At 43.8% G+C, this 27973-nt stretch overlaps 1 protein-coding gene across 1 annotated transcript in view; it reads left to right on the top strand.

The window, feature by feature from the left end:
• The window catches only part of MS4A10 (membrane spanning 4-domains A10), a 212529-nt gene that overhangs the window by 157088 nt on the left and 27468 nt on the right, over positions 1–27973 (top strand). Inside the window, exon 6 of the mRNA XM_069627731.1 lies at positions 23679–23807. Coding sequence (XP_069483832.1) covers positions 23679–23807 — 129 coding nt within the window. The remainder of the gene's footprint in view (positions 1–23678; positions 23808–27973) is intronic.

The raw sequence follows: 27973 nt of genomic DNA, 5'->3' as shown, positions 1-27973 counted from the left end.
CACCCATCGTCGTATTTTGACTTCCTTGACATGCAATTCAGCTGTTCATCTGAAAACGTGCTGATTTATGTGTTCACTTAATTAGCCCAGGTCCACTCTCCCATGCCTCAGCCATACACACAAACTGCGTTTAAATCCGTCTTTCCACAAACCCACACATATTACTATCAGTTAGTATACCCACTCACCCTTCTGATTATTTAGTAAGTTGCACAGCACTGAAGAATGATAGCCGGAAGGGCATTTTTCCAGACCAGCGTAAAGCCATTACAGAAGATGGAATATGTGAACCTCACCCGGGTTAGCCCCTCCTTTTCGTGATCTTTTACAAAAAATGATCTGCTTCGTTAACGATCATGAAAAGGGGCCTAGGAGGCATCACCTTGGCATGCGGAATATGCCAGCACGTAATAGCATTACTTGGGCATCTGAGGCTGCACTCGCCACATGATGGCAGCACCTGTGAGGATACGGTACCGGTGTGAGTCACATGATGACATTTTTGGGGCATTTAAGACTGCAAATTGCATATGATGGACATATTCACGTCTGTATCTTAACATATGGTTACTTACCCACGTTTATCATGCTTTTTGGGACATTTGAGGATTAACTTCACGTACAATGACAGCACCAGTACACCAGTCACTGCAACATGTGTGTGCTGCATCTACCATTCATATGATGAAGTTGTTTGGCATTTGTGGCTGCAATTGTTTTATTATGGCAACGCATGGTTCTGTGTGCTTTAATCAAAGTGAATTACTTCGTGGTAATTTACTTCGACACAATAACGTACTGGATTTCTTCATTTGTATTTTTATTTTTTTTAATGGTGGGGCTGCCCCTACACTCCCTTTTTACCCTCTCATCCATGCCCCCACCGTTCCCACCTTGGATACTGCTTACTCCTCAATACATATATGTATATTTACTTCCCCACAAAGGTAGTTTGCCAAATGGTATTACCACGAAGTAATTCACTTTAATAAAACAAGGATATATGTTGCACACGTTCCATATACTGATGATTTACTGAAGTACTCCCACATTTGCTAAGCAGTGCCATCCTTTGTCCAGTTCCTCACGCCATTTTGAGTCAGGCGGCTCTGTATGCTGCCTACTCGCCCACACAGCGATGTCCTATGGCAATGCCTTGAAAGTGATGCTACTATCTGGAAATAAGATTGTAACAACTGGCAACTGAGTATCAGGCCACGTGAGTTCAGTGCCTCCCAGATACCTATAGAGAGACAAAAGAGTTGGCAATGATCATTAGATGCAGTTTCCCTTTTCAGGCGTGTGGAGCCTCGCTTCACCTACACCGTCCTGATCACGGTTAGCACTGGCTGGCTCATGGTGTGCTAGCTTTGTGCACAGTAACTGATGGCCGGCCATATCTAGAGCTTACATTAAACCTAAATGCGCCACATACTGCGGCATGCCATTGGACATTGTCATTTTGTGACTTAGATGAGAGTGTACCAAGCTTTCCTCCAGGGTGGAAAGTCTTGCACAGAAGCCTCCTTACACTCAAGCTAGAATGCAAGTATTCCTCTATGCCGCTGTTCATGGCCGATACGAGTACATGGGCCCATATTTGGATCCAGGACCTCTACTCAAGCGGCTGATGGAGCTTCATTCTGTGGAACCTTTTCCATAGTGAAAGCACTCTACCGTTCATCTACAAATTGATGAGCCTGTTAGTGGCAGTACTTTATTTAAAAATCCATCATTTATAGAAATAAATCAGAAGGAATTCTGTTCAGACCTGGCGTTATCCTTCTTGCTGCCAGTTTCATTGCCTCTTCCATGTTTGAGATGACCCAACATAGATTGTCTATCTATCTATCTATCTATCTATCTATCTATCTATCTATCTATCTATCTATCTATCTGTCTGTCTGTCTGTCTGTCTGTCTGTCTGTCTGTCTGTCTGTCTGTCTGTCTGTCTGTCTGTCTATCTATCTATCTATCCATCTATCTAGCTAAGCAACCTATCTATCTCACCTCCTTAATTTGGAGAAGGAGGTGGACCTCAGGCTGCCTGCCCACCTAAGGGCCGTGGCCAGAAGAGGTGGGGAATGTAGCAGATATGTGAGTCCCCGTTTACCACTTGCTTCAGGAATGACATGCAGAAGGCTGGAGCTCAGCCAGTAACACTCATGTTATATTGATGAAGGTTAATGTACCATGCAGGTAGGGGTGTTGCTAGGTCTGGAAAAGACCCGGGGCTACGCTGATGTCGGAACTGTTGGGACTGGGGGCTAGCTAGCCATTTGGCTGTAGCCCCTGAGATTCTATCCGGGGCTACAACCAAAAGACCAGGGGCTATAGCCCCTTTAGCCCCCCCCCCCCTAGCAACGCCTGTGCATGCAGGGCAGTGTTATAAATCTCACCAGGGCATGCATCTCTTTGCCATTTGCGACAACATACAACCTATATCTGCAACAATACACAGTGTGATATTTATTTCACTGCTCAGTACGGGAAAGTGGCCAACCTGTATATGATGTGTCAAAGTGTTGTTCTGAAATTGCAGTGAAATAAATGCCCTACCTCTATCCAAGAATGAATATGCACAAGTGATCAGTGTATTATTACATGTTTCAGAATATGAAACCCTTGTTGCACAATTTGTCATTAAAGAACCCTCACGCACATGAGAAATAAGGCAACAATTCATAACTCGTCAGTGTCTGTGTGGCCTATCTTTATTCAAAACGCTTTCCACAGAAGTGCACCCACTTGAATATTTGGTGATATACATCTGTGGATTAAGTGCCTGTTGCAGAAGTCTCAGTAAAACATGATGGTCCAAGATTCAGAGCCCATCATATATTTACAGAATAAAATATTAACAGCAGGAACATGTTAACATCTGTTCTTTTATTTTAAAAGGAAATTCAATGTGTGGCTTTCCCTGCATTTGTGCAGGAAAATGTAGGTATATGCAAATGAATATCTAAAGAATGTCAGTAGGATACGCAATTGTAATTGCATATATATGTGAATGAAAAGATCATGTTGATTCAAGATAAAAACAGGCTATATATTCAATAGAAGGCCCATTTTAGCTTAGTGAAAGACTCCATTTTGTATGATATTCTTGCAGTCAGACAGTTGAGCTGATACTTGGAAAATAATGCTGTATTTATGAGTCACATTTTGTATTCTGCTAGCTTAGCAAGGTTATTTAGAAATATGCTTACACTGCCAAAAGTATTTTCACAAATAAAAGTTACTTCAAACAAATGATGATAAAAGAGTGTTTTAATTGTATTAAGGGGACACATCTGTGCTGGTTATCTCTTGGGCACTGGGGGAGTCATTTTGGGTGTCTAGGTTTTGCTGGCTCCACATAGGAGACCACTGTGTTAATTGGGAGGACTAAAATCCTCCTGAGTGGAGTACTAGAATCTTTCTTCTGTTGTATTGAAGTTAAGGTAATGAGAATGTGTAAAGGTTTTGGATAAAAGGGTAGGGTAACACAGACTTGGATAGATTGGGGGTGGTGTGCTGTTCATTTCTGTGTTCACTGTGCAGTGCTGCTATTAAAGGTTTACCAAACTAACCGCATCTCAGATTTGAGTTCCACATCTGTTTCCCACAACACAGTGCACTACACAAATGCACATACCCATTTGTGTGATGAGTATGCAGTCTGTGTTGTCTTGACCTGGGCACTGGGCACATACAGGACTTTTCTGTTTCCATTTGTGTGTGTATCTGCCTGTAAATAAGGTGATAAACCCTCCTGCAACTTTATGATGACTCACCCACTTCCTTGTTTTCATGACTTAGACAATATCAAACAAACACACATGCACACTGCATTGCAGAACATAAATAAACCTGAATATACATGGCATTTTGGGGTGAATTCTAAAAAATTAAACATAGTATTTTTATGGACCGGTTTGGTCAACCTGAAATGGAAAAGTATGCACTAGTAGACCATATAGTGTCACTGATAACGAGGTAATGGTTGTAGCATTGCTTATTCTTTTGCCTTAACAAGTGGTAAAACCATTAGCATAGTACGCCATCTACTGTGCAACGAAGTACCCTCAATGACCACGTTGGTTGATGGTGCGTTCACAAAGGAGTCAGGTGCCACAAATGATACGAGGCTGAGCTCAGCATGGTGAGGATCCCAGGACTGACTGGACCATGCTGCGTGTGAAAGGCAGGTGCACTTTGTCACAGCGTAAGTGTATCTACTCTGGCCCCTTTAAGAAAATCCAAGAGCAGGTTTCTTGTCAAAATGGAAGTGCCTATAGGCGCATCACCCCTCACACAGGTACTGAAACTGATCCTGAATCTATCAAAAGAAAGAGGGGGACCTGAGCTACACCAACAGATTCAGGAGACAATGTCCTATTCCCTTTGTTAGAGACTTAAAGAGAAGGAAGGAGCTGGGTATTTCAATATGGCAGATATTGTCCTCAAAATAGCGGTCCAAAATAATCCAGGCTCAGAGAAATATGAATCCGAAGTTCCCCATACAAAACCACCACACATGATTGCCATTCCTCCAGATGGGGGCTCGAAAGAAAAGCAACCTCAAGGGCTCAGTCAGCAGGTGGTAGAGGTAGCAGGAGCACCTAATTCGGTGCTCACTGGAGAAGAGGAAGAGAAGAAGCTGGAGAAGGAGTTGACAACTGGAGACTGGAGCAGAGCCCTTGGAGCAAGGGAAGAGCAGGTGGTAGAAGACTGGAGCAGAGCGCCTGGAATCCAATGAGAGCAGGAAGCTGTAGGGTGGATGAAAGACCCATAAGGCTGTGGCAAGAAGGAGATGTGAGGCTAAAGGGAGGACCAATGAGGTTGGGTTAAAGCAGGCCCAAAAGCTGGGGGGGCAAGAGACACAGATTGGGAGAAGGAGAATCCAAGAGGTTGGGGAAAGGAAGGTCCAGAAAGTGGCAGAGAAAACAGTGAAGTGAAAAACCTTGGTAGTTGTGAGGAAAGCACTCAAAGGGGTGCAAAAGGTGATGAAAGGGGTGAATAAGGTGGGAGAGTAAGCAGTGAATTATAATAATAGAAGTTCCCAACGAGGTGAAGAAGGTGCCCAAAGGCGTTAAGAAGTTCGGAGAGTTGGACGAGAACTGGAATGTCTTAGGAATTTTAACAGAAGGGCCTAAAGGGATGAAGAGGATGCTCAAAGTGGTGAAGGTGTGGAGGAGAAGAGACAGTTGGTGCAATAATATAGTAATGTGAGATGCCTATGGAAACAGCAGAAAGTGAAGGTACAAGTGTTGACTGAGATGGAGGAGTGGAGAAACAGAGAAGTGTAGAGGGGAATGTTAGTGAAAGAAAGGTAGTAGACCCGAAGGCAAAAAGGGCTGCCACTAGAAAGGTAGACAACAGAGGGATAGGTTTGTTGGAGTGAAACATGAGGTGAGAAAAAGCAATTGGAGTGGGTTGCTTGAGGAGCCGAAGCATGGTAGAGAGGAAGGAAGTAGGGAACCTACAGAGAAATATGCCCCAACTTTAGGGCAGCCTCCTCTTATCCCCTGTCTCTGATCCATGTTTGAAGGTCCATCACACATGGCTGACTTGCATAATCCGCTCACAGCCTCCAAGTATGGAGCTATCACCTGAGACTGAGAACCAAGAAAAAAAGCCCCTGAGAACCATGGGAACGAGGGTGCCGAAACCCTTAAATCTGAGTCTGAAACCACAGGATAGGAGACCAAGAGAACTGTGAGAAATAGAGTGGGAGAATCCCTTAAAACCCAATATTGTGAGCTCATGATTTATGTGGATCTGCCTGATGACCCTGCTCCAGACTAGCTAAGCACTGGCAATATATGTATTGGAACACTTTACTTTCACAAGAAACCCCTTTATTGGATATGTTTTCTCAGAGCTGTACCCCACCAAGGAGAAGAGCCATCCTGACATCTTTTTGTTTAATGAATTCACTATTTGTTTATTTTAGCCAATCCTGCACACATTTATTCATTAACATCTTTGTTAACCTAATACCCTAGTCTGGCCTTCTGTTTTTATCAGTGCAGCAGACTCTAAGACAACTGATGCAAATTAAACGGAATTGTACGATCGGACCAAAAAAAAGGTCTGACTGTACAAAAAGTCTGAAAATGCATACCACCAAAGGTCCGAACACCAAAAGTTCAAACCTTTGGTGGCATGCATTGTAGGTAAGTAAAAAAAAAAACGGGGGCTGCGGTGGTGTCCCCCGCAACACCCCGCTCACTATACTGTGTGGTATAGTGAGAAGAGTGTTGCGGGGACAGCACCACAGCACACCCGAGAAAAAAAAAGAAAAACGAAAAAAATCAAGGGCATCCCCCGCAACACCCCGCTCACTATACTTTATAGTATACTTTATAGTATAGTGAGCGGGGTGTTGCGGGGGAAACCAGTGCAGCTGCCCGTAAAAAAAAAAAGAAAAACAAAAAGAAAAGGACCCTGCGGCGCAGGTTCCCAATCACGGAAGTGAAAGGGAACTGTCGCAGCAGGGACACAGCATGAAGAAAAGGTAAGTAGGGTTTGTTTATGTTGGGGGTGTGGGTGGGGGTATGTTGAGGGTGTGGGTGGGGGAGTGTGTCATGAGTGTGTTGTGGGTGCGGGTGGGGGTGTGGGTAGGTAGTGATTTGCAGTGTTTGTTCGCATGGGAAATGTACAAACCTTTGGTGGTACATACATTTCCCATGCAAACTTTTCCGTTACAGACTTTTCCGTGACGGAAAAAAACACGCAGATCCTATAAAACATGTGTGAGTTACAGGACATTGACTTTTATACATAGACTGACCCTTTTTATTGTTAGGCACAGATTTAGTATTTAGCAACCTCTATCTCTTCTGCTTTTTTTCTCATGCCTTTTTGCGTTGTTCATATTTGTAAAAGAACACAGCCTGTGTAGTCCTAGTATACTTAACGTCAAAGGCAATCATTCTCCTGTGTCAATCTGGGCAAACACCATGCGTGTGAAGTCTTATTTTGGGGACATTGTTCACATACATGTGTTTAGGAATATTTGTCCACAGACCTCTATTGAGGGTTCTGAAAGCATTTATGCTAAGTAAACACAGTGTTCCAACCAAAGGATTTGTTGTACATATGGCAGAGCAGTCAGGCTGCACTTGAGGGAGGAAGGAAGTCTGGTGCATAGGCACAATAAGTCACAAATAAAAAACCCAAGTAGATACCCGAGAAAATACAGCACACAGATTCACTGGACAAAATATAATCTTTATTATAGGGTTACACATTAGTATACATAAAGTAAATACTTGAGTTATAATACATTAAACTTGCATATGTATAAAAAAACATAAAGGGTCTGAACAGGCCCTTCCCACTCCAATAGCTAAATGTATGACCTGTACATGGTTGTAAACTCAGTACATTTTAATGCTAAGGGGTGGGGAAAAAGGGATTAATAGACACAATATGAGTCATATTCAGAATCCACAATGCCAATATGTGAACAGTCCAAGTATCCTCTTCCTCTTCCTTTGAGACTCAACTTCTCCACTCTTCCTTACCCCATGAGCTGGACATTGCACTCTGTAATGCTCAGTCTGTATGAAACAAACATCCTTTTTCACTGACTACTTTCATGCCAGCTATCCTCTCCTAGGCCTTCTTACTATCACTGATAACTTGATTTCTCCATCTGACACTGCCACTCTGGTGGCCCTACAAAACTAAAAACTATCCTTCATTCACTCTCCTTGTCTGATGGGCAGAGGTGGAGTTGTCAGACGCCTACTCTCTTCCGACTCAAATGCATCACAAATCTCCAAAACCATGTCCTCCTCTACCTCTATTCAATTAACCATCTCTGCTATTTCTTCACCTCACTCAGATCACATTATCCCCATCTGTTGTCATCCTGGTCCCAGAGGAGAATTCTTTGATGAACTTCTGCAAATACTTGATTTGCTTTCCACTAAGCATAATCTCATTCTTTTAAGTGACTTTAACTTTCCCTCTCCAACCACCTCTCAGACATCTGAACTTCAGACTTTTCTTAGTGATCTGTGTTGTATCTTGCTCCTTCCCCTGTATGGATGTCTGCATGAATGTCATGATGTCAGTACAGAATGTTGTTTGAGTGGGTAGAATGTTTATGTTTGTCTGAGAGTTCTCACCTAGGGAGTTGATGGAAATGTAGCCTTGGAGGTGGGAGCCGGTGGGCTCTCCACATAAATCTTTTGTTCCTATGAATATATTACCTGATCTTGACGACATCTGATTTACTATGGAACTCAATAAACTACCTGAAGACATACTGGTGCCTCGAGAATCTACTTTACAATAACCACACTCTATCCATAACCTAGCTGCCCTCACCACGGGTAACTCTTTGGATCTCTTATTCATCACAACCTCTCTCTCAGCCACTAATAATACTGTAAAACCATCCCTATTTGATCACTCCATTATTTCCACCGCCATCTCCTTTCCACCCTGTGACCTCCTCTTACCACTTGCCTCACCTATTGCTAAAAGGAAATGTAGACCTTCGGCCAATCCTCCCTTTCTCTTGGCCTACAGTTCTCACACTGCTACTTCACACCCGATGCCTCTTCCACTAACACTTCCTTCTCCAGATTCCAATGCCTACTATATGACTCATTCTCCTTTCACTTTCCACTACTACCTTTCACAGCTAGGTCGCAGAATCCTCAACCAAGTGTAACCCCATTCTTAAACTGTCACCCCACAGGCATGTGTAGGCTGCTGCGCAAATTGAGGTGTAGCCAGTTGAATGAGGACCTGCAACCCTACCTCTCTTCCCTGAACTCTCTCAAGTCCTCTCTGATAAAGCAAACATGGATTTCTACTTCACCCTCAGTGACTCTCAATCCAACCATCTTCGCAACTACCGGGCACTCTAAACTCACTCCTCCTAAACCTATAACTATCAACTCCTCTCTCACAACTAATAACATAGCTGAATACTTCGCTGCACACATTTCCAAAGTTAGAGACTCTTTCCTGACCTTTCTCCGCCCCCTCCTCCTATATTCTACACTTCCTCTACTCTGCCATATCCTTTGCTTCTATCTCCAACTTTAGTCACACTGATACTGAAGAAATACTATCTCTACTGATGAAGGCTAAGCCCGCTTGTGCCCCATCATACCCTCTTGCTCATCAGCTAGTCAAGCCTATTGCCTTGGTGCTCTCTCACCTCACTGAACTCTTCAACCTGTCCTTTGACTCCACTTGTTTTCCCTCTATTTTCAAAAGGACCACTGTCATCCATCTCCTAAAAAAGCAAGGCACTGACCAGAACCTACCAGCTAACTTTTGCCCCTCAGTCTCTCCTTCTGCACTAATCTAAAGTACTCAAAATGGTTATATTCAACTGTATTACACATTTCCTAGACATCCACAGAAGCAGATCTCTGCTCCTGTCGTACCACAGGAAAAGCTCTTATAAATGCCTCCAACTTCATAGCCTCTGTTAAGCACTCAAACCTATCCTGTATCCTAATTCCCCTTGACCTGCCCACTGTCTTTGACACTGTCAATCACGCTGATCTATTTAATGCTCTCTGTCTTTTTTTAGGGATTCTCGATTGAGCCCTTGCCTGGATTGAATCCTACCTGATACCACACCAATTCTCTGCCTCGTAGAACAACAACACTTCCCAAATGAGTCCTCTAACTGTTGGTGTTCCACAAGGCTCTGTATTGGGTCCCCTCCTCTTTACACTCTACACCTCTGCTCTTGGGGCACTAATCTCCTCCTTTGGGTTCTTGTACCAACTCTTTGTGGATGACATCCAAATATTCTCTTTTCCTGAACACTCCTCTTATCACTGTATCAAAATGTCCAACTGTCTCTCTGCCATTAAATATTGTATGGCTTCACGTGCTACGATGTTAAACTCTACCAAAATCGAGGTGCTCTCATTCCTTGCCAAATACTCACTCTCCTCTCTTCCCCTGTATGACTAATGCCCACCTGACAGTCTCCCCTTCATTTCTTCGGGTAAAAACCTTTAAGTAATCTATGGAACTTCTCGGACCTTCTCTACTTTCATATCCAAAACTGCAACAGTGGTTCACCTGAACCTCCTAAACATCAGGCACCTACTTCCTTTCAACACCAACAAGCATGAATTAACCACTCAGTTCTTCTCTAAACGAGACTACTGTGCCAGAATACTCTCTGGTCTCCCCTACTTTTATTTTGTCCTCTCGACAAGATCGTAAACCTTTCTACCAGGACTCTCTTTGGACTCCCTCACTTTGCACCTACTTCCTCTTACCGTCACCAGGCTAAATGGCTGATGATGTATAGAGGAGCAGCCGAATGCCTCTACAGGAAGTCCCGCTCCTATTTTGCCTATATGTTGGAAACCGGAAATTGCAACATGTGCAACCCCAGTAATGGTACCTATACCACAAAGAGTCTTTGAGGCAAGGTATCCGTAAAGAAGTGCCTGCATGAAGTATCCCTGAAAGACTGATGGTCTCCTGAGGGAAGCGCCTGAAGAAGTATGAATACGTGAAAAGGAGAAGCTGGTGACGTCACATAATAAGTCTGATGCACTGAGAAGGATGACCAGAGAAGAGAATGCATAGGCGATATAGAATCTGATGATGAAGTAAAGAATCGAGAAGACTTTCATGTGCGGAATATAGATTACACGTGTGAAGATCACTGCAGAAAACACAAGCTGTTTTATAACTGTACAGATGCTGCCATGCAAGTAAACTAAGCATTCATTAGGCTGGATATACTTAGTATATAGACTTCAGGAAGTGCTGCCAACATGTATGTATGTAGAATTCTGGACATTCGAGATCACAATTTTAGTAAGCGAGTCTCCGCGAAGGAAGACGGTTTGAGAGCTCTGCTTGTGTCGCAGCAAAGAATAGGCTCGAATTTGAAGCAAGACCAAAGAGGCTGTCTGACTTGATGTCAAAGACTGGAAGCAGCCAAGAACTGGTTATCAGCCTGCGAAGAACAGTATTTGTGAGAAGCTGAGGCATCCCTTGTTAAGTTGCAAAGAAAGAACACCATGAGTGCCAAGTTTCTTCATGAAAGACTATTAAATGCTATAATACGAGCCGATTTACAGTCTCTGATGACGTGAGCTGAGGATGAAAATATATAAAGAGCATGGTGCACCAGATTGAAGATAGCGAATGCTCACACTCTCTTATATTCCCAGAGACGAGAAGCTACTACAAGGCCAAGTTCAAAGACAACGTGAATGACAGATGGCATGAGTGATGAGAGATGTTGGGCTAATTGGGTGGGGAGACATGGTCAGGTTCGCCCACCAGCACCTCGGGTACCAGTTTACGTGCTGCAAGCGAGTCGTATGTTCCAGAAGGGTACAAGCGTGCCAACCAATTGTAGAAGGCCGTATACCAAAGAGCAATATAGTTTGAGAGCTAATGAAGTTTTGTATTTCTAACCACTGTCAAAGATTACTTGCACTATGACTTGCACTATGGGATGGCATGAGTGCCCACCTGACTATAGAGACCCAATCACGATCCTATGCCATATGGAAAGTTTATTTAGATAGTACCCTTAGTCCAGCCACAATCCCCCATAGGTTTTCTTAGTTTGCCACGTATGACACATTTTTAGTATATAAATGTGATTTTTTATGAAATGCCTCGAGATTATGCTGTGCGACGTCCGTTGATGTCCGTTGTACTCCCCGTTTTATACAATTGCAAATAAAACAGAGTTATTTGCCTACTTCCTGAGTCGGTCTTATTGTTTAAGTTTGAGAGTTATTCTCTGCCCCATCCATAGTTGATGTGTTACCTTTATTAAAAGGGTCTGTAGGGTTCAGATGCAAAACAGGGTCAGATTTAAATGTCTTCTCCTGGTTCACAAATCTATCCACAGGAAGGCAGAACCATATCTATCCTCCTCCATCCAACTCTACAATCCTACTCATAAATCTCTGCTCTGCCTTCTTGATTACCCTTGTGGCACCTCACCCTCTCGATGCTTCCTCTTGCTTCCTCTGTTTCTCTCTTTTAGATCCACCTGCATGGAATTCTCTTCCCCCGATATCAAACCAAACTAAAAGCCTACCTCCTTGCCTCTGAGTTACCCTCTTAACCTACCACTCATACGCCTTGTAGCTAACATTTTCCCCTCGCCTCTAGCCTGCCTCTATCCCTCACTTTCTCTGCTCCTCATTACCACTCAATCCATCATGGTCACATCCCTAACATAGCTGGCTGTACCGCCTACCTGCACTTAAAAATGCCTAATGTTGATTGTCCTTAATCTATATAAGTCCACCTATCTATTGTCCCCAGGACTGTTCCATTTCCTCCACTTCACAACCTGGTCAGAATGTCCCGTCCCTCAAACTCACCCAATTGTAAGAGACTCATTGCTTCCTGTCAAATTTGAGTTCTTATCTATTGTACATTCTTTAGAATTCAATAGAGAATTGTTGCTGTCTATAAATAAATATTCCTTACAACCTCTAACACATGCTAAAACAGTCTACACACAGGTAGACCATATGCTTAATGTAGTACCTATAGGAAGAGAAGTGGTTAACACTTTTAAAACTGTGCACCAAAGGACCACAAGAATTTAGAATACAGGTAGTCTAATAACCAGAACTTTATGGTCACAATACACTCATAGAAACGGATAGATGCAATTTAAGCACAGGTAGACACAGTATAGTAATACACTTCAATGGCAGGGATGCAATGCTTAAAATAATACATGTACTTCTGCAATAAATTAATTCAAGGTAAAGGCTAAAATTGTAGTTTGTTCTAAAAAAAAATCCAGGGACCCAAAGGAGGCCCAGGAAAAATGGCAAAGTTCATGTCCTGAAGGAGTTTTAAAGTTTTTACTGATGGAGTAAGGCTAGGTAAATTCTTGCTCTTCACCACATGTGCAGACAAAGAAACAGTCTACCGTATCGGATTTCTAGAGAATACCCCCTTGAAGCACTTCAGTCCCAGGTTCAAGACTCAGCCAACCAGAGAAGGAAGGAGCAGTGCATGATTTGGGGCAATCTAAGTCAACTACAAACTATGGCAGAAGGGGCTTGCAAAGCCCCACTACTCCAGGATCCAAGAGACACCTGAAGAGAATTTTTTATAATATCTCAGCACCCCAGGGACAGGTACCCACGGCACCAGTTGCTTAGGATTCTTTTTGAGAGATGGGAGAACCCGTTGAATGTAGGGCTCTCTCCACATTGCTGGAGACAGGATTTGGTACTCCTGGCCTTAAACCCTGGACAGGAAATGATGAAGACAAAGAAAAGGAAAAAGAGTTGATGCACCCAGGATGAACCAGAAGTCAAAGCATCAAGAAGGAAGGCACAAGGAGGACACAGTAAACCAGAAAGGCAGGTCAGGGCATCTTGGGTGGCAAAATAGGGCAGCCAGCCAACAAAGAATGATCCCAGCATGTGAGCTATGGTTGGGGTGAACCAGGATGAGCCAACACAGAGCTGGAGCAGAGCAATGGTGACCCACCACTCTTCTTGGTGACAGAGGGACCCCACCTGAAGGCACTTGGTTCAAGAGGATTTGCAGGGAAGCAAGACTACAGTAACCCAGGAATGGCCCAAGTATGGGAAGGCAACTACAGACAGCAAGGAGGACTCGGAAGAAAATAAGAAGCAGCCCAGGAAGGATGTCCAGAATCCAAAACAAGAAACCAAAGCTAAGACATATGGCTCACGGTCCAGCCAAGATGGCCAAACCTGGTCCTAGAGAATCAGCAGCCCATCGTCGAAGAAAATACTTACTGAGATGGGGAATGCAATGGCTTTGACTAGTTATGCACCTTCACTCATGGGCAGGCTTAAGCCAGGCTTCCAACCTCACACCGGAAAGTCACACAAAGGGTTTGGGAGCCATCCCATCAGGCTGGCTTAGTAAACTCCCTAAAATATAAACCCATCCCCACTGGATTTATACTGGGTTATATGGGGCAGAAAACCAACCTGTGCCAGTCTAAACCACAATAGTCGGTGTATAGCTAAGCTCAAAGCGAGCACATGTTTGCACAACCACCCATTTAGGCCTGCCTCATGTTCCCCACAGGTAAAGGGATGACCCAAAGTAAATTGGCTGACAGTTACACTTATACGTTGGGCTACTAATGTGGTAAAACCGCCATCAGCCCTGGTAAAGCCAAAACAAAATTACAGTTGCCACCAACTTACTGCTCAAAAAGGGTTAGGGTGATAGACTCCTAAGGCCAGAATAGGGTGCTTAAAAACACACCTGCCTTAGAAGCCGCAGGGAAAGGAAAACACATCAAAAAGTGTTGCTTTGGGAAACCCCTCTGGTCACAAACGTCAAAGAGCAAAGAAAACCAACAGGGAAATGCAAGATGTTTACATGGTCTCACAAAATGGTTCATGAGAATCCCAAAAATGTATTTCTTTTCAAACACATGTCCTAGGTGCAATGATTGTTGGGTCATCAGGGCAATGGCAGGAATTCCTGCTGTGGTGAAAGGGCTGTTACAGTGCTTACGTCCTTCTATGCACGAAAGCGCACACCTGAGTATGCTTGTGTCTACGCACAGTAATACTCGTTTCCTCTCTTTTTTGTCTGGTGACCCTCTGTCTAAAATCACAAACAGAACCAGTCACAGATGATGTTGCAGAGGGACAACGGAAGTGCATGGATTTGATTCTTTTCACAACTTTACCATTCTTCCTCAACACGTCCAGTTGTTATGAGTCATCCAGTTGTTATGAGTCATACATTTGATTGCCTCTTATCGAGAATGAGATGTATTTATGTATTTATTTATTTATTTATTTTGGCATTTGTAAAACGTACCAAGCCCTTAGGCATCAGGGCGATGTTGCATACATGTTACTCTTGGTGCTTAGGTTACATAAGTGGCAGAGCTACACCTCATGGTATAAGGGTTACAACCAAGTTAGTTAAATGCAAATGCAGCACAGGCTTCTATAGTCAAATCTGGTGATAACAATTAAGTTCGTGTAGGTGCAGCGCAAGCTGGCAAAGTCAAATCCGGAAGTTACAGCTAGGTTAGGTGCAAATTGTGGCGCAATATGCCTCATATGCGATCGTTGTAAAAGTCGAAAGCAACTGCAGTGCATGCTGTTAAGCCTAATACAATGGTTTCAAGTGAATTAAATGCATGTGCAGTGCAAGCTGCCATAGTCAAAACTGATAATAACAGCAAGTTATCGGCCCATTATTTCTTTTTTTGGAATTCATTTGTTTGCCCTTTTTTTTAGCAACAAGCAATTTAACCCCATTCTCTCTTCCCATCTACTTCCACACATTTGCTCTTCTCACCTTTTACTCCCTTCTTTTTCTATTTTTTTTCCACTTTTGAATGCCTCGTCCTAACTTTCATCTCTTTCCCAACATTATTTTTCTAAATACCGTGGTCTAAATGGTGGGTTCTGAATGAATTTTTTTTCTGTAATTGCTGGCTTTACACATTCCCCTAACAACTAGATGAGGACTGGGGTTTTTGTAGATTGAGGTCAGGACCGTGCCCCTAACACACTAGAAAAAATGTTTTACTAAAGGGATCCTGCACCTCACTTATACTCCTTTTCTAGTGAGATAAATGCTCACAATAGCCCCTAGAGGGTGTGCAACTCCACAGTTCAAACCAAAAGACAATTCGGGACCATTGTAAATTAAGAAAAATATATATATTTATTTTATTTATACCATATTTCAGTTTATTTTAAAAAAAAACATATACAACCCGAATGGGGTTGCAATGTACACCTTTTTTTAAAAATGTTGTAGAAAAATATTGTCTAACATACATTACCTACGTGAAACAACACATCAAGTTAGACACAAATCAGAAAAAGGAAAAAGAGAAAAAACAAGTGACAAATTAAATAATTAACTAGTAACACTGGGTTCAACACAAACGACCTCCACCTAAATATTGTCACTAACACAGTTCATTAACACATACACAATGGGAAAAAAAAGTACATTTACATAAAATCACATTAAGAACCTACAAACAATTCTGAACAAAAGCAAACAACGCTACTAGTAAAGCTATATACGTGTAGCATTTAGCTGCCTAGTACTTTATCCTTAGGTAAGTTCGGATTGCTCAGTAAATTTTTTATAAATACAAGCTGTTAATGCTCTATTACAGCCGTGTCTTAATCACACGGTATCTTCATCCCGACATGTTTCTTTCCCTAAATATGTGGATCTTGTACAGGGAAATTCTTCAGGGGTATTGCTTCAGAAAGACGAACAATATAACATTAAATACAGTTGTATAATGTTGGTTCCTTATAGAGAAACTTGATTTGGCCAGGAGTTGCAGCCCTCGAGGGTTTTCTTCTTGTTATACTTAGTTATAACCTTATGGAAAAAGGGAGGAGGGAAAAAAGAAGGGAAAAAAGAAATGAACACACCATCAAAGTGGGTTGTGTTGGGCTCAGAACAGAGTCAAGCATGCTTCTCAACCTTTGTTTGTAATTAACTCGGTGAGGCTTACCACACTACAAACTTATGCTAAAGTAAGAGGTGTAAGGTGCGCTGCTTTTAAGTAGGGCGCTGATTCCCTAAAGGGAAAGGAAGAGAAAATAACAATATAACAACAGGTCAGTGTTGTATCTAGAGACAAACCGATTTTCCACTGTAAAACAAAGTAGAGGTAGCACCGGAAGTCTGGACCGCAGTAATCCATAGATTTACTAAGGTGCACCGACAAACCTTGTCTAATTTAAACTTAGCATCCAGTCAACAATGAGATTTGGGAATACTAAGGTGTTCATACTAAAGGACTTGTAAAGCCATATAAATGTGGCAGGACCAAGTCTCAATAATTAATACTAAGTGTCCGAAAATGGAAGCAAGAACCTTAGATCACAATAGGCAGAAAACAGGGGGTGGACGTTTGTATAAGGCAGTTGAAATATCAAGTCAGAATACAGCCAGCCAAACAGTGTACTTACTCCCGTGCTGAGCTGATGTCAGAAAAAACGTCCTGTCATACCAAAGACCCCAGTGAACATACTTATTTAATTGCATCTAGTGCAATTCGTTAAATGCTTATTAGAAGGGAAAGTAGAACGCATACCTGACAGGGGGTGAGGGAGAAGTCCCTTCTTGATCAGGTTTTCCTGCAAGTCTCTATAGCCGTTTTCCATGGAGTGTCAGCTGCTGGTTAGATTCAGCTGTGTGGGTTCTAGTGTCAAGCTTTTTTAGTGAAGCTGTCAAAACAAATGCGATAGTGCAACAAATGAACACTCTTTCTCACTCCGGCTCGCATGTCTTCATCTGCATTTTTTTAAAAGTAAATGGTTATTGTTTAATATATTAAACACTGCTGCTGTTATAATAGCGTAATGCACGAAGTCCCATGGTTTTGAGTCAGTGCGAGGGGCCTCCTACAGTAGATACCGCCAGTCATTGTAAAACCATGCTAGCACTGGCTGCATAAATGAATTTTACAAGAAAAGCGGCCACCGCGAGTGTTTTCGGCTGTGCGTAATGAATACAATACTCCCCCGTATGCTAATAGAAACTAAATCTCAACCCGCCTGCATACGCCCAAAACGAGTGATTGCAAATCTGTTCCTGTACGGGTTTTAACTCAGATTATGCTAAAGCTGGCTGTGCACAGAAATAATATAACAGGTAATTTCTTACCTTGCAGCTAGTCTTCCATGCTGCTGGTTCTTGGCGTGCGTGATTGCTCGGTGTTGCCGTCGGATCTGGTCGACTGATCCCTTCGGCAGTAACACTGCTTAAAGCCTCACTCTACCGGAAGTGGGAAATTAGGCTCCCGTGACAAACAGACGGCATGAACACTAGTGCGTTGAAAAGCTCACGCATTTTTGTTCTTACTGAACCTCCATGGAAATGCAGTGGTAACACATACCTGCTGTGCAGTGAAAGAAGCAAAAGCAGGTGGGCACCCGATTCTAACACATGACTGAATGCCAAAAAGTTAACATAGTGGATGTCTATAATGTATTGTAAATCTTAAAACTTGCTATATGCTATCAGATACATATAATATAAAATGAAACTCCTTTGTTGTATAACAAGTGGCGAAATTGCCTAGCTACTCGTATTTCTGTACTTGATCTAAATTTATTAAATATGGCGTTTCGCCACTTCGTGTAGCATACTTAATCTGATAATCAGGGATGGATTCAGAAATTAATATATAGTGGAACTGTCTGAAAACAGATGTCTAAACTGAAAAAACCTTATATGCATAAATAGGCCTTATTTCTCGCAGTATATGGGGCCTGTATTTGCCCTTCTTTACAAAGACTTCCAGTCGATCAATTCATTTAGACCGGTGTCAACTGAATTGCACAGGTAAATAAGTCTTTGTTCCTGATTGATGAGTTTTTTCTTATTGACTAATGTTGGTTCTGTTGGGTCCAACTGTAGGAGTACGCTCCACGTGATTGACTCAGGTGTGTGGTCCATGGCCAAAAAATGGCCTACCATTGGGGCTGTTGTGTTGCGATTGCGTATGTTCTGTGATCCTCTGTTTCACTTTCCTTTCGGTCATCCCGATATAGATTTTCTGGCACGGGCACCAAATGACATAAATAACCATTTTTGAGTTGCAATTCGTAAATTGTCGTTGTAGCCATGGTCTCTTCAGACCTAAATCTACCTCTTTGGTGCGTTTGGTACTGGCACAACAACTACAATTGCCACACGGAGTGTGACCTATAGGTTTGCTCATTCCCCAGGATTCGGTGAGCGTTATTTGGGGTTGTTTAGCAGAGATGTCATTTCTGGTCACAAGATCTTTGATGTTTGGACCTCTTTTAAACGCACATAATGGGTGTTGAAGAGGGCATTCACCTCCACTCAATATATGCCAGTTACGTTTAATAATGGCATTAACCTGATTGAAGAGTGGATTAAAGGTACTCAAAAAAACTATTTGATCTTCCGTTTTGGCCTTTGTCCTGTATTCCAAGAGAGCTTCTCTGTTATTATTCCTAGCCCCTTTCCAGGCACATTCCCCAACACCCAAAGTGTTGATTAAAATAAACCCCTCCAGACTAGTCCATTTGCACTGCTTACTGGATCCTGGCATCATCAGGGGTCCCCTCTCAATCTCATCTCATCACACAGATAATGCCATTTCTCTGGCCATGCATGTGCACCAACTATTTGTGAGAGCACATGGATAAGTGCACATGGGTATTTGCGTGAGTCGGAGACTGTTTTTTGGCATGTGTATGAATGCATATGTAGCAATACATGTGTGCACATGCAAGTGCCTATGTGCATGTGAAGTTGCTTACATGTATGGTTTTGACAGTTTGTTTGTAGTCATGTGCAAGTATCTGCTTCTATATGCATGGGAGGTCATGTGTAGGGGTTGGTATCAGTGGGTACCATAGCATTACATGGCAAATGAGGGACCTATCTGAGCATTTGTTCTGAATGTTTGGCCATATACTGGCATTAACTGATGCATGAGGAGAGTAGGGGTCAGCAAAACATCCGCCCGCAAAGCGAAAATTGCCCAGTCCGCACTGCAATTCACTTCCACCCGTTCTGCGAAATCAGCTTTACGGTTCCGTCGCCACTGCAATTTTGCCAGTTTATGTGTGGTTTCATGTGAAGCGTGGTGTTAGTTCTGTAAAGCACAATGAGAGTCTTTGCACAGGTGTTTTTTTTTCGATTCGTGCTAGTTTCGTGCAGCGACACAAGAAACTTTGTATGGGTTTTTCCGAATTGTGCAGTGCAAGTTTCACACAGTGTCATTAGAAACTTTGCACATTTTTTTGATCCGTGATAGGCTCGCGCAGTGACAAGAGAACGTTTGTGCAGGTCTTTTTTTAATCTGTGATAGTTTTGTGACATGAGAAACCTCATGCAGGTCTTTTTTCGATTTCATACTAGTTTCGTGCAGCGTCACGAGAAACTTTGTGCAGATCTTTTTCTATCTGTGCTGGTTTCGTGCAACAACACGAGAAACTTTGTACGGTTTTCCATGATCTGTGCTGGTTTTGCACAGCGACACAACAAACTTCTTGCAGGCTTATTTTACATTCATACTAGTTTTGTGTTGCGGCACGAGAAACTTTGCACAGCTTTTTGATTGATTTGTGGTCGGTTTGCGCAGCCGCACCGGAAACTTCATGCCACTGCTCTTCTCGATTTGTGCTAGGTTTGTGCAGCGGCATGAGAAACTTTGTGCTGATCTTTTCTAGATGCAGCAGTGACAGAACAGCAGAAAGCAGCAAAACAGATCGAAATTTTACATATTTCATTTCCGCGGTTGGCAGAAAGGGAATTACACAATTTAGGCCTGCCCTAGTAGAGAGTATTAGTGCATATGGATGCACAAAGACATATGGGGAGAGTATCTAGGTATATCATGGTTGTATATAAAGTACAATGGGCCTCATTACGACCCTGGCGTTAACCATGGCGCTATTAGCACCATGGTTGACGCCGGTATTTTACCAACTCCGCCATGGTGAATGGCGGAATTACCGCCCCATTCCAAGGTTGGCGGAACAGTAATTCCCCATTTACCATTGGCCCTTCCCCATTTTTGCCCCCATAGGGCTCAATGGGAATGGGGAAGGTGGTAATTACGGTACCGCAAATTGCGGTACCATAATGACCTCGAAAGTCCCTTTGCGGGTTCCTTCCTTAACGGCTTATAAAACCAGCCATTAAGGTCGGGACCCGCAAAGGGACCTCGTAATTAGGCGTTAAGGGTTTAACAGCGCCAACACCTTTTACGGTGCCGTTAACCCCTTACCGCCTGGGTCATAATGAGGCCCAATGAATTGACATGGCAATATGGTGGCAGGAGTACTAGAACATATTACCACACAGCCTTCGCACTAGAGATGATGACAACTGATATGTAATGTTGAACAGTAGGCATTTACACTCCACCCATTCCTACATTAGTGGTCTCCTGGCACTCAGGCCTGTCTGGTTGTATATTATGTATTGTGTATTGTGCCACAGCCTGGCTTTCCAGATGTTTATCTGAGAGTGGGTTGAGATGGAGCTGGAGAAAGCAACAGCCGAAGCACAGGTGTGGTGGTCGTACCTTGGCATATCAGATCAATACTATGTATGTGATAGAATTTTTTCATATGATGGCAACGTATGCCACAAGCTCCTGCAGGACACTTGAACATTGCACCTGGCCACATGACAGTACTATTTGGCATATGGTGTAATTTCTGAACTGCAGCTCAGATACAGCCTGTTTGCACTTTATCCAGACATACATCCAGTCATACAACCACATATGTACAAACAATGCATTCAAACCCAAAACACTGACACACACCCACACATCCCCAACATCCCCAGCAAACTGACCCACCTCCCTTTACACTGCACATTCCTTATGCATAAAACAATCTAGTCCTTTTAACTGTGTTATTGCTTGTTTTAATATTTAGTCAATGAATATTGCATGTCGACAAATCAAAAACGCAATTGCAATTGGAACATGTTATGTAATGTTGATTAATACTGCACACCACTACTATCCAAAAGCCGTCTCCAGGTGCTCACGTGGCTCTGCTTGATAGAGGATGGGGTTGGTTAGTGAGGGAAGAATGATAGGATAGGTATAGAACCAGGAGAAACTGCTGTCTGTGTCTGTTGGCTTGTAGATGGTGGGTTGCATGCACTGACTTGTTGTATCCCTATGGGTAAGGTCCAATGCCTGGGATGTGTACTATGTGACTGTTTGTTATGTCGGGTGTGTCTGTGTGTTTTATGTATAGATTGCTGGTATTTAGGGTTGTGCACACTGGCTTGTTGTATCAGTACGGGTAAGGTCCAGTGTCTGGGTTTGTTTGTTGCGTGTGTGTGTTAAGGTATAGTTTGGCTAGCCCAGGGGGCATGTATAGTGTTTGGGTGGTGTGTTTGAGGAAGTAGGAGTGGGGTGGTAAGTACATTGGCTACTCGCTAACTTTTTGTATGTGGCTAATCTATACAATCCTATCTGTTGTGACACATGACTAATCTCCACAATTCTATATGATAGGCATGGTTAATCTTCACAATTCTATCTAAATGTGACACATGACTAAACTTCACAATTCACTTTAAGTGTGATGCATGGCTAAACTTCACAATTCTATCTAAATGAGACGCGAGAAGTGGGAATAAGCCTAAATTGGAGATAGCGTTAAATGGGAACACCTAAGAATTGGTACACAGCATTGACTGGAAAATTACTTGCTAGCTGGCTAGCATTAGTGTGAATAGAGTGGTAGGGCTTTTCTGGAATACAGTAATTGCTCTACTCCCCACCCAGACCACACTAACTTCATCAGTAGCTGCTGGTTGTAGGCCACAGGCTTCCCAGGCGAACATGGCAAACACGGACTGGAGCTGCTTCTTCAGGAGCTGCCCTTTGCCTTAGGGCCCTTATCCAAAGTCTGCCTGGGCAGAGGCTGCCCTAGAGAGTGTTGTTAAGAGCCTACCTCTTGCAGACAAACAGCCAATCACTGCCACAGGGCGGGGGTGAGGGGCAGGGGAGAGGTCGCACAGGTGCGGCAGAGACTACAATAGAGGTTAAAAAAGGCAGAAAACAGAGAGAAATGGAAAAAAAATTGCAATAAAGCAGAGGGATGGGGAAGAGAAATGCCAGGAAAGCAAGCCACAGTTTACAAGATGGTGGGGGAGAGGTAGCACCGGTGCGGCCGATACCGCAAAATGGAGAAAAAGTGCAGGAAAGCAGAGTGATGGGGAAGTGCCTGGAAAGCAGGCCGAAGATTACACAATGGAGGAGGAGTGCAGGGAGCAAAACCACAGAATCTAAATCATCAAGGCCAGGAAGCTAGATGGAAAGGAGCATCCTAGTCTCCAGAGGATACTTTGGCTTCCATTGGGGGAACAGCCAATCATGGCCACAGGGGCAGCAGAAACCACAGGAGAAGTGAACACAATTCAGAAAACAGAGAGAAATGGAAAGAAAGTGCTGGAAAGCAGAGGAGTGGGAAAGGGAAAGGCCAGGAAAGCCGACCAAAGATTACAAGATCGAGGGGAGGAGAGGTTGCACAGCAGAAACAGCAAGAGAGGTGAAAAAAGCCACAAAACAGAGAGAGATGAAGACAAGGTGTAGGAAAGCAGAGGGATGGGGAAGAGGTCGCACAGGTGGGTCAAAGACCACAAGAGCGGTCAAAAGATTCAGAAACCAGAGACAATGGAAAAAAGTGCAGGAAAACAGAGCCAAGAGAAAGGCCAGGCAAGCAGGCCAAACATTACAAGATGGAGGGGTGGGGGGTCGAGGTCACACAGGTACACCATAGACAGCAAGAGAGGTGAAAAAAAGGCAGAAAACGCTGAGAAATTGAAAGAAAATGTAGGAAAGCAGAGGGATGGGGATGAGGTTGCACAGGTGCAGCAAAGTCCGCAGGAGAGGCAGATAACGGAGAGAAAGGAAAAAACGTGCAGGAAAGCAGAGGCATAGGGAAGAGAAATGCCAGGAAATCAGGCCAAACATTACACGATGGAGGGGGGAGAGGTCACAGCAAGAGAGGTGAAAAAAGGCATACATTTTATAACCATCATATTCCTGCTCAATGAATAATAAATGTGGCATTGGCTAATCTTCCACTGACAGAACTTGTTAGACATTGGCCTGCATAGGTGGACACCCATACACAACCTCTTGTTGACCTCATATCTTTAACTAATAGATGGTTTTGCATCTGTTTTCACAGAAAACTCAATGGATTGTTTCTCTCCTGCTCCTGGCTCTCTCCTTGGTGGAGCTGGGCATCGCCATAGCCACTTCAGCCTTCGGATGTATGACCACCTGTCACTGCAGTCGCTGCTGCAATGGCCCACAGGTAACTGAAGAATTAGGGTCTATAGATCGTTTGCCTATGAGCTACAGTTCTGTTCCCTTCGGATCCTTCTCTTACATTTTTCAGTGATGTATATATTCACCAATACACATGACAGATAAGGACACAGCTCCACCTAGTATGCCTATAGTACTGCTGTCTTCATCATGACCCCAGATTTAGTCTTCAGCACTGTATTTACAGTTACAGCACAATACCTCTAGTGTGCCTGTGCAAGCTTTTTTATGTTGCTTCTAGACTCTTGTTGCAAATCAGTTCCATACATGTACTACTTGCTCTCTATAGAATTTCCTTTGTTGCTCTTCCTGACCTCGACTGGACGTCTTATTGGATGGCATCTTGCTTTATGTTTTTATTTGTATTTTCTCCTTCACTGTTCTTCCTGCTCCTGCTTCTCCACTTATCATGTGTTTCTCTCTCTTCAATTTAAATTGACAATACGTAATGCACACTGCTATAGCTTTCCTGCACAAAATGTCAATGCATACATACATAGATAAAAAAGCATACCATTCAGTAATCACCTCCTACTGAAATGTCCCCATGAAATATGTAAAGGTCGCTAGTTTGTCTCCTTTAGCTTCCAGATTTCCAGATTGTAGTCCTTCATACATCTCCATGAGATTTCTGAGGCAGATTTGCAGTTCCACTGATTAGGCGTCAGAGCCATTAGAAATCCCTGTAACACAGGAGAGTGCACATGGAAAAATAGAGACCCTTGTACAGAGGCAGGATCCCTCAGTGGGAGAACCTGAGTAGTTGTATTTATTGGGTTTTTATAATGCGCACCTATACACACTGGGCCTCATTCCGAGTACGGCGCTAACCAATGGCGCTATTAACGCCTTGGTTGACGCCGTACCCGGACCGGCAGCGCCTTGGTGGTTGGCGGAATTACCGCCCCATTCCAAGGTTGGCGGGGCGGTAATTCCCCAATCCCCATTTACCCTTCCCCATTCCCATTCTTGCCCCATAGGGCATAATGGGAGTGGGGAAGGCGTCAATTACGCCACCGTAAATTACGGTGGCGTAATTAACATCAAGGTCCCTTAGCGCCATGGTATTTAACGCCTGCTAAAAGCAGGTGTTAAAAGCACCATGGCGCTAAGGGAACTCGGAGTATGGCGGTAAGGGATTACCGCCACCGCTCTCGTTAGCGGTGGCCGCTATCCCTTACCGCCATACTCGGAATGAGGCCCACTGTGTTTCCAGGTGCAACAAGCAGGGGTGGGGGGGCTGCAGGGATGACTAACAGAAACAGTCCTACTAGGCCTTGTGGCATTCAGATCGTGCAAGTGCAGTAATAGAAGTGATGGGGAGGCAGGGGGAGTTCCGGGGGGTTAAGCGAGTGCCTGGGGGGGCCAGGTTGACAGAGCCCAGGAAGAACAGAGTGCAGGGGCAAAAGGTCCACAAGCTAAGTGGGAGGAACAGGCTGGAAGGGCTAAGTGAGTGCAGGTCCAGCCAGGCTAGAGCAGGGGGAGGGAGCCCAGAAGGGCAAGTGCAGGGAGGGGGCGGTGGTCCGAGGAGACCAAGTGCAGGGGTAGACTGGTAGGGGACGGCCTGGTGCCCTGTGAGAATCTGAAGGAACCAGTTGTCAGTCAGTCAAGAGGCAAAGGGATGAGAAATTATCTGCGGTGGCAGAGAGGGAAGGGGGTAGAGAAAAGAAAGGTCTTGAAAAGCTTTCAGGATTTAAGGAGATCCAGCTCAGGTCTGAGAGGGGCAGCGCGGCCATTCCAGAGGGAGCGACCTGCAGAAGAGATAGATTGTGGAGAGCCTTATGGATGATGCAGAGGGTTTTGAACTTGATCCTCACAGCAACCAGGAGCCAGTGGAGAGAGTGTAGGGCTGGAGAAATGCGGTCCCTGGGCTTGAGGCCAAGGATAAGTCTTGCAGTCGTATCCTGGATTAGTTGAAGGGGGCGAAGAGGGAGTTAGGAAGGTTCAGGAAGAGGCTGTTACAGTAGTCCAGCCTGGAGAGGACCAGAGCTCTGGAGACATTGAGTTTCTGGGGGAGGAAAGGAAGAATGCCTCTGAGGAGGTGAAGCTGAAAGTGAGCCTTCTTGGCAAGGTCCGTGATGTGAGGAGAGAAGGAGAGAAAGGAGTCAAAGATGACACCTAGGTTTTTTGCCTCACATGAGGGTGAGGTGAGGGGACCCATGAAGGGTGGCCAGAGTACAGAGGAAAAGGAGGGAGCAGGAGACCCAATAAGAAGGATCTCTGTCTTACTGGCATCAAGGCATAGATCGTTATCAGTGCACCACGCCTGAATAGCAGACAGACTGTCAGGTATGAGAGACGAAGAGGAGGATAGCTTGAAGGCTAGTTGCTTGTCGTCTGCATAACACTGGAAGTTAGGAAGGAAGGCAGAGATCAGGTGGGCTAGGGAGGAAAGGTAGATGTTGAAAAGCCAAGGTGAGAGAATAGCCAAGCCAAGTTGAGAGAATAGAGCCCTGGGGGACACCACAGACGAAGAGTTAGATGGAGGAGAGAAAAGGGCCCAGTTGAACCTGGGAGGGTCGTTTAGAGGGATAGGAGTTCTCACCTAGGGCTCTTTGGAGGAGGGAAAGGGGATTGTGAAATGTCTAACTTCATGATAAAATGACAGTCCATATTGGGGACTCACCACCACGTAAGAAAGACAAAAGCCATGTGCAGTCCATATGTGCTTTCCTTCTGTATGTTTGATTTAAGATAGGCGTTTTGAAATATATTTCAGCAGACTTGTGTTTCCTTTTTCATTCATGTGTATGCAGGTGTTTGCCCTTCGATTTGTTTCTGAAAACATAAAAAGATGGCCCCCCAAATGTTCAAGCTGTATCTGGGTCCAGTGGGTCTGCAATCATTGCATTCGGAAGAAAAAGAACCCCCCAAAAATGATTATCGTCAAAATGTCTTGACTGTATAAAAATATAAGTAGGCAACATTGGGAGCATCTAAGTGCACACCAAAAAATTAATTCAGTATTATTTATTCCACATAACAAAAAAAGTTAATCTAAAAAAGCATTTCATGCGCAATTCGTGACAATCAAAAAAGTTTCACCCCGATAAACAATGACATACATAAAATCACGACACCTCACTGAAACCATCACCCTTTATACAATCTCATTAAAAATTGCTTTAATCCTCCATCAAGAGGATGAACTAATAGACCACACACATCTTGAAGTATCAGATAAAACGAAAAACAACAGGAGTCAGTAATTCCAAATCTACTTGTATGCTATAAATCTGTTAATCGACATTGCATTCATTCTAGTCACATATAACATCATATGTTTTAGTCCAGATATTGCCTACTTAAGTTTTGGCTGTGGTTGCCTATTTGTCCAGCACTCAGCCTTCTTCAGGCCTGGAACTTTTTCATTGCAGGCATCATGTTGGATGTCTGGGGGTTGAAGATGTCCTTGCTTGCTGGCCTATGAGGACTGTGTTAACATCACCAACGTTAGTTGACACTATTATTTAACACATGAACATGCCAACCAGTAGATTCCACATGTCTCATCCTAGCATCTCGTAGGGCACTGGTGTGTTGTACCCACTGCAAGTGATGCCTGATCAGAGTAAATATGGTTCGTGACATCGAATTCATAAAAAGCCAAATGGGGCGGTGGGCTTTTATGACCCTCCGCCAAGTGAATCCTCAAAAGTATATCCCCATGCCCATGTGCGAGCTCGACGTGCAAGGGGACCTGTTCTCCATGCCATTTGTTTCTGGGCATTCTTTGCGTACCCTATCTGGCTGGTAGTGTGACTAGCTCCATTGAATTCCCAACTTTGACTTAGCAATCATCAATGTGACTTTCCTGAGTATGGGGATGGGTACAAGCAGAAATATTGAGGAGTCAAAGCATCACGTAAAGGTGAAGGGTAGGCACAGCACTGCTACTCCACAGAGGTCCACTGTTGCCCTTTCCCACCAGCGATGGTAATGCCAGCAGAAGTCTTAGATTTGGCAGAAGGACCATTACCACTATCATCATTATGGCTAGCATACAGCATGAACTCTTGCTGCTCGCACTCCCAGGCATGGACACAACCAGCAGCATTTCCCACACTGTAACAGCTACAAGTCTTATTGGCACGGCAGGCATTGACTTCTCTGGCTGCAGTGGGCACCTTTGGAAGCAGGACACGCCCCACC

The sequence above is a fragment of the Ambystoma mexicanum genome, chromosome 12, assembly GCF_040938575.1.
Source record: "Ambystoma mexicanum isolate Mex_15411 chromosome 12, UKY_AmexF1_1, whole genome shotgun sequence".
Taxonomy (NCBI): domain Eukaryota; kingdom Metazoa; phylum Chordata; class Amphibia; order Caudata; family Ambystomatidae; genus Ambystoma; species Ambystoma mexicanum.
Note: the sequence above shows the minus strand (reverse complement) of the source record. Positions and strands in the feature narration are given on the sequence as shown.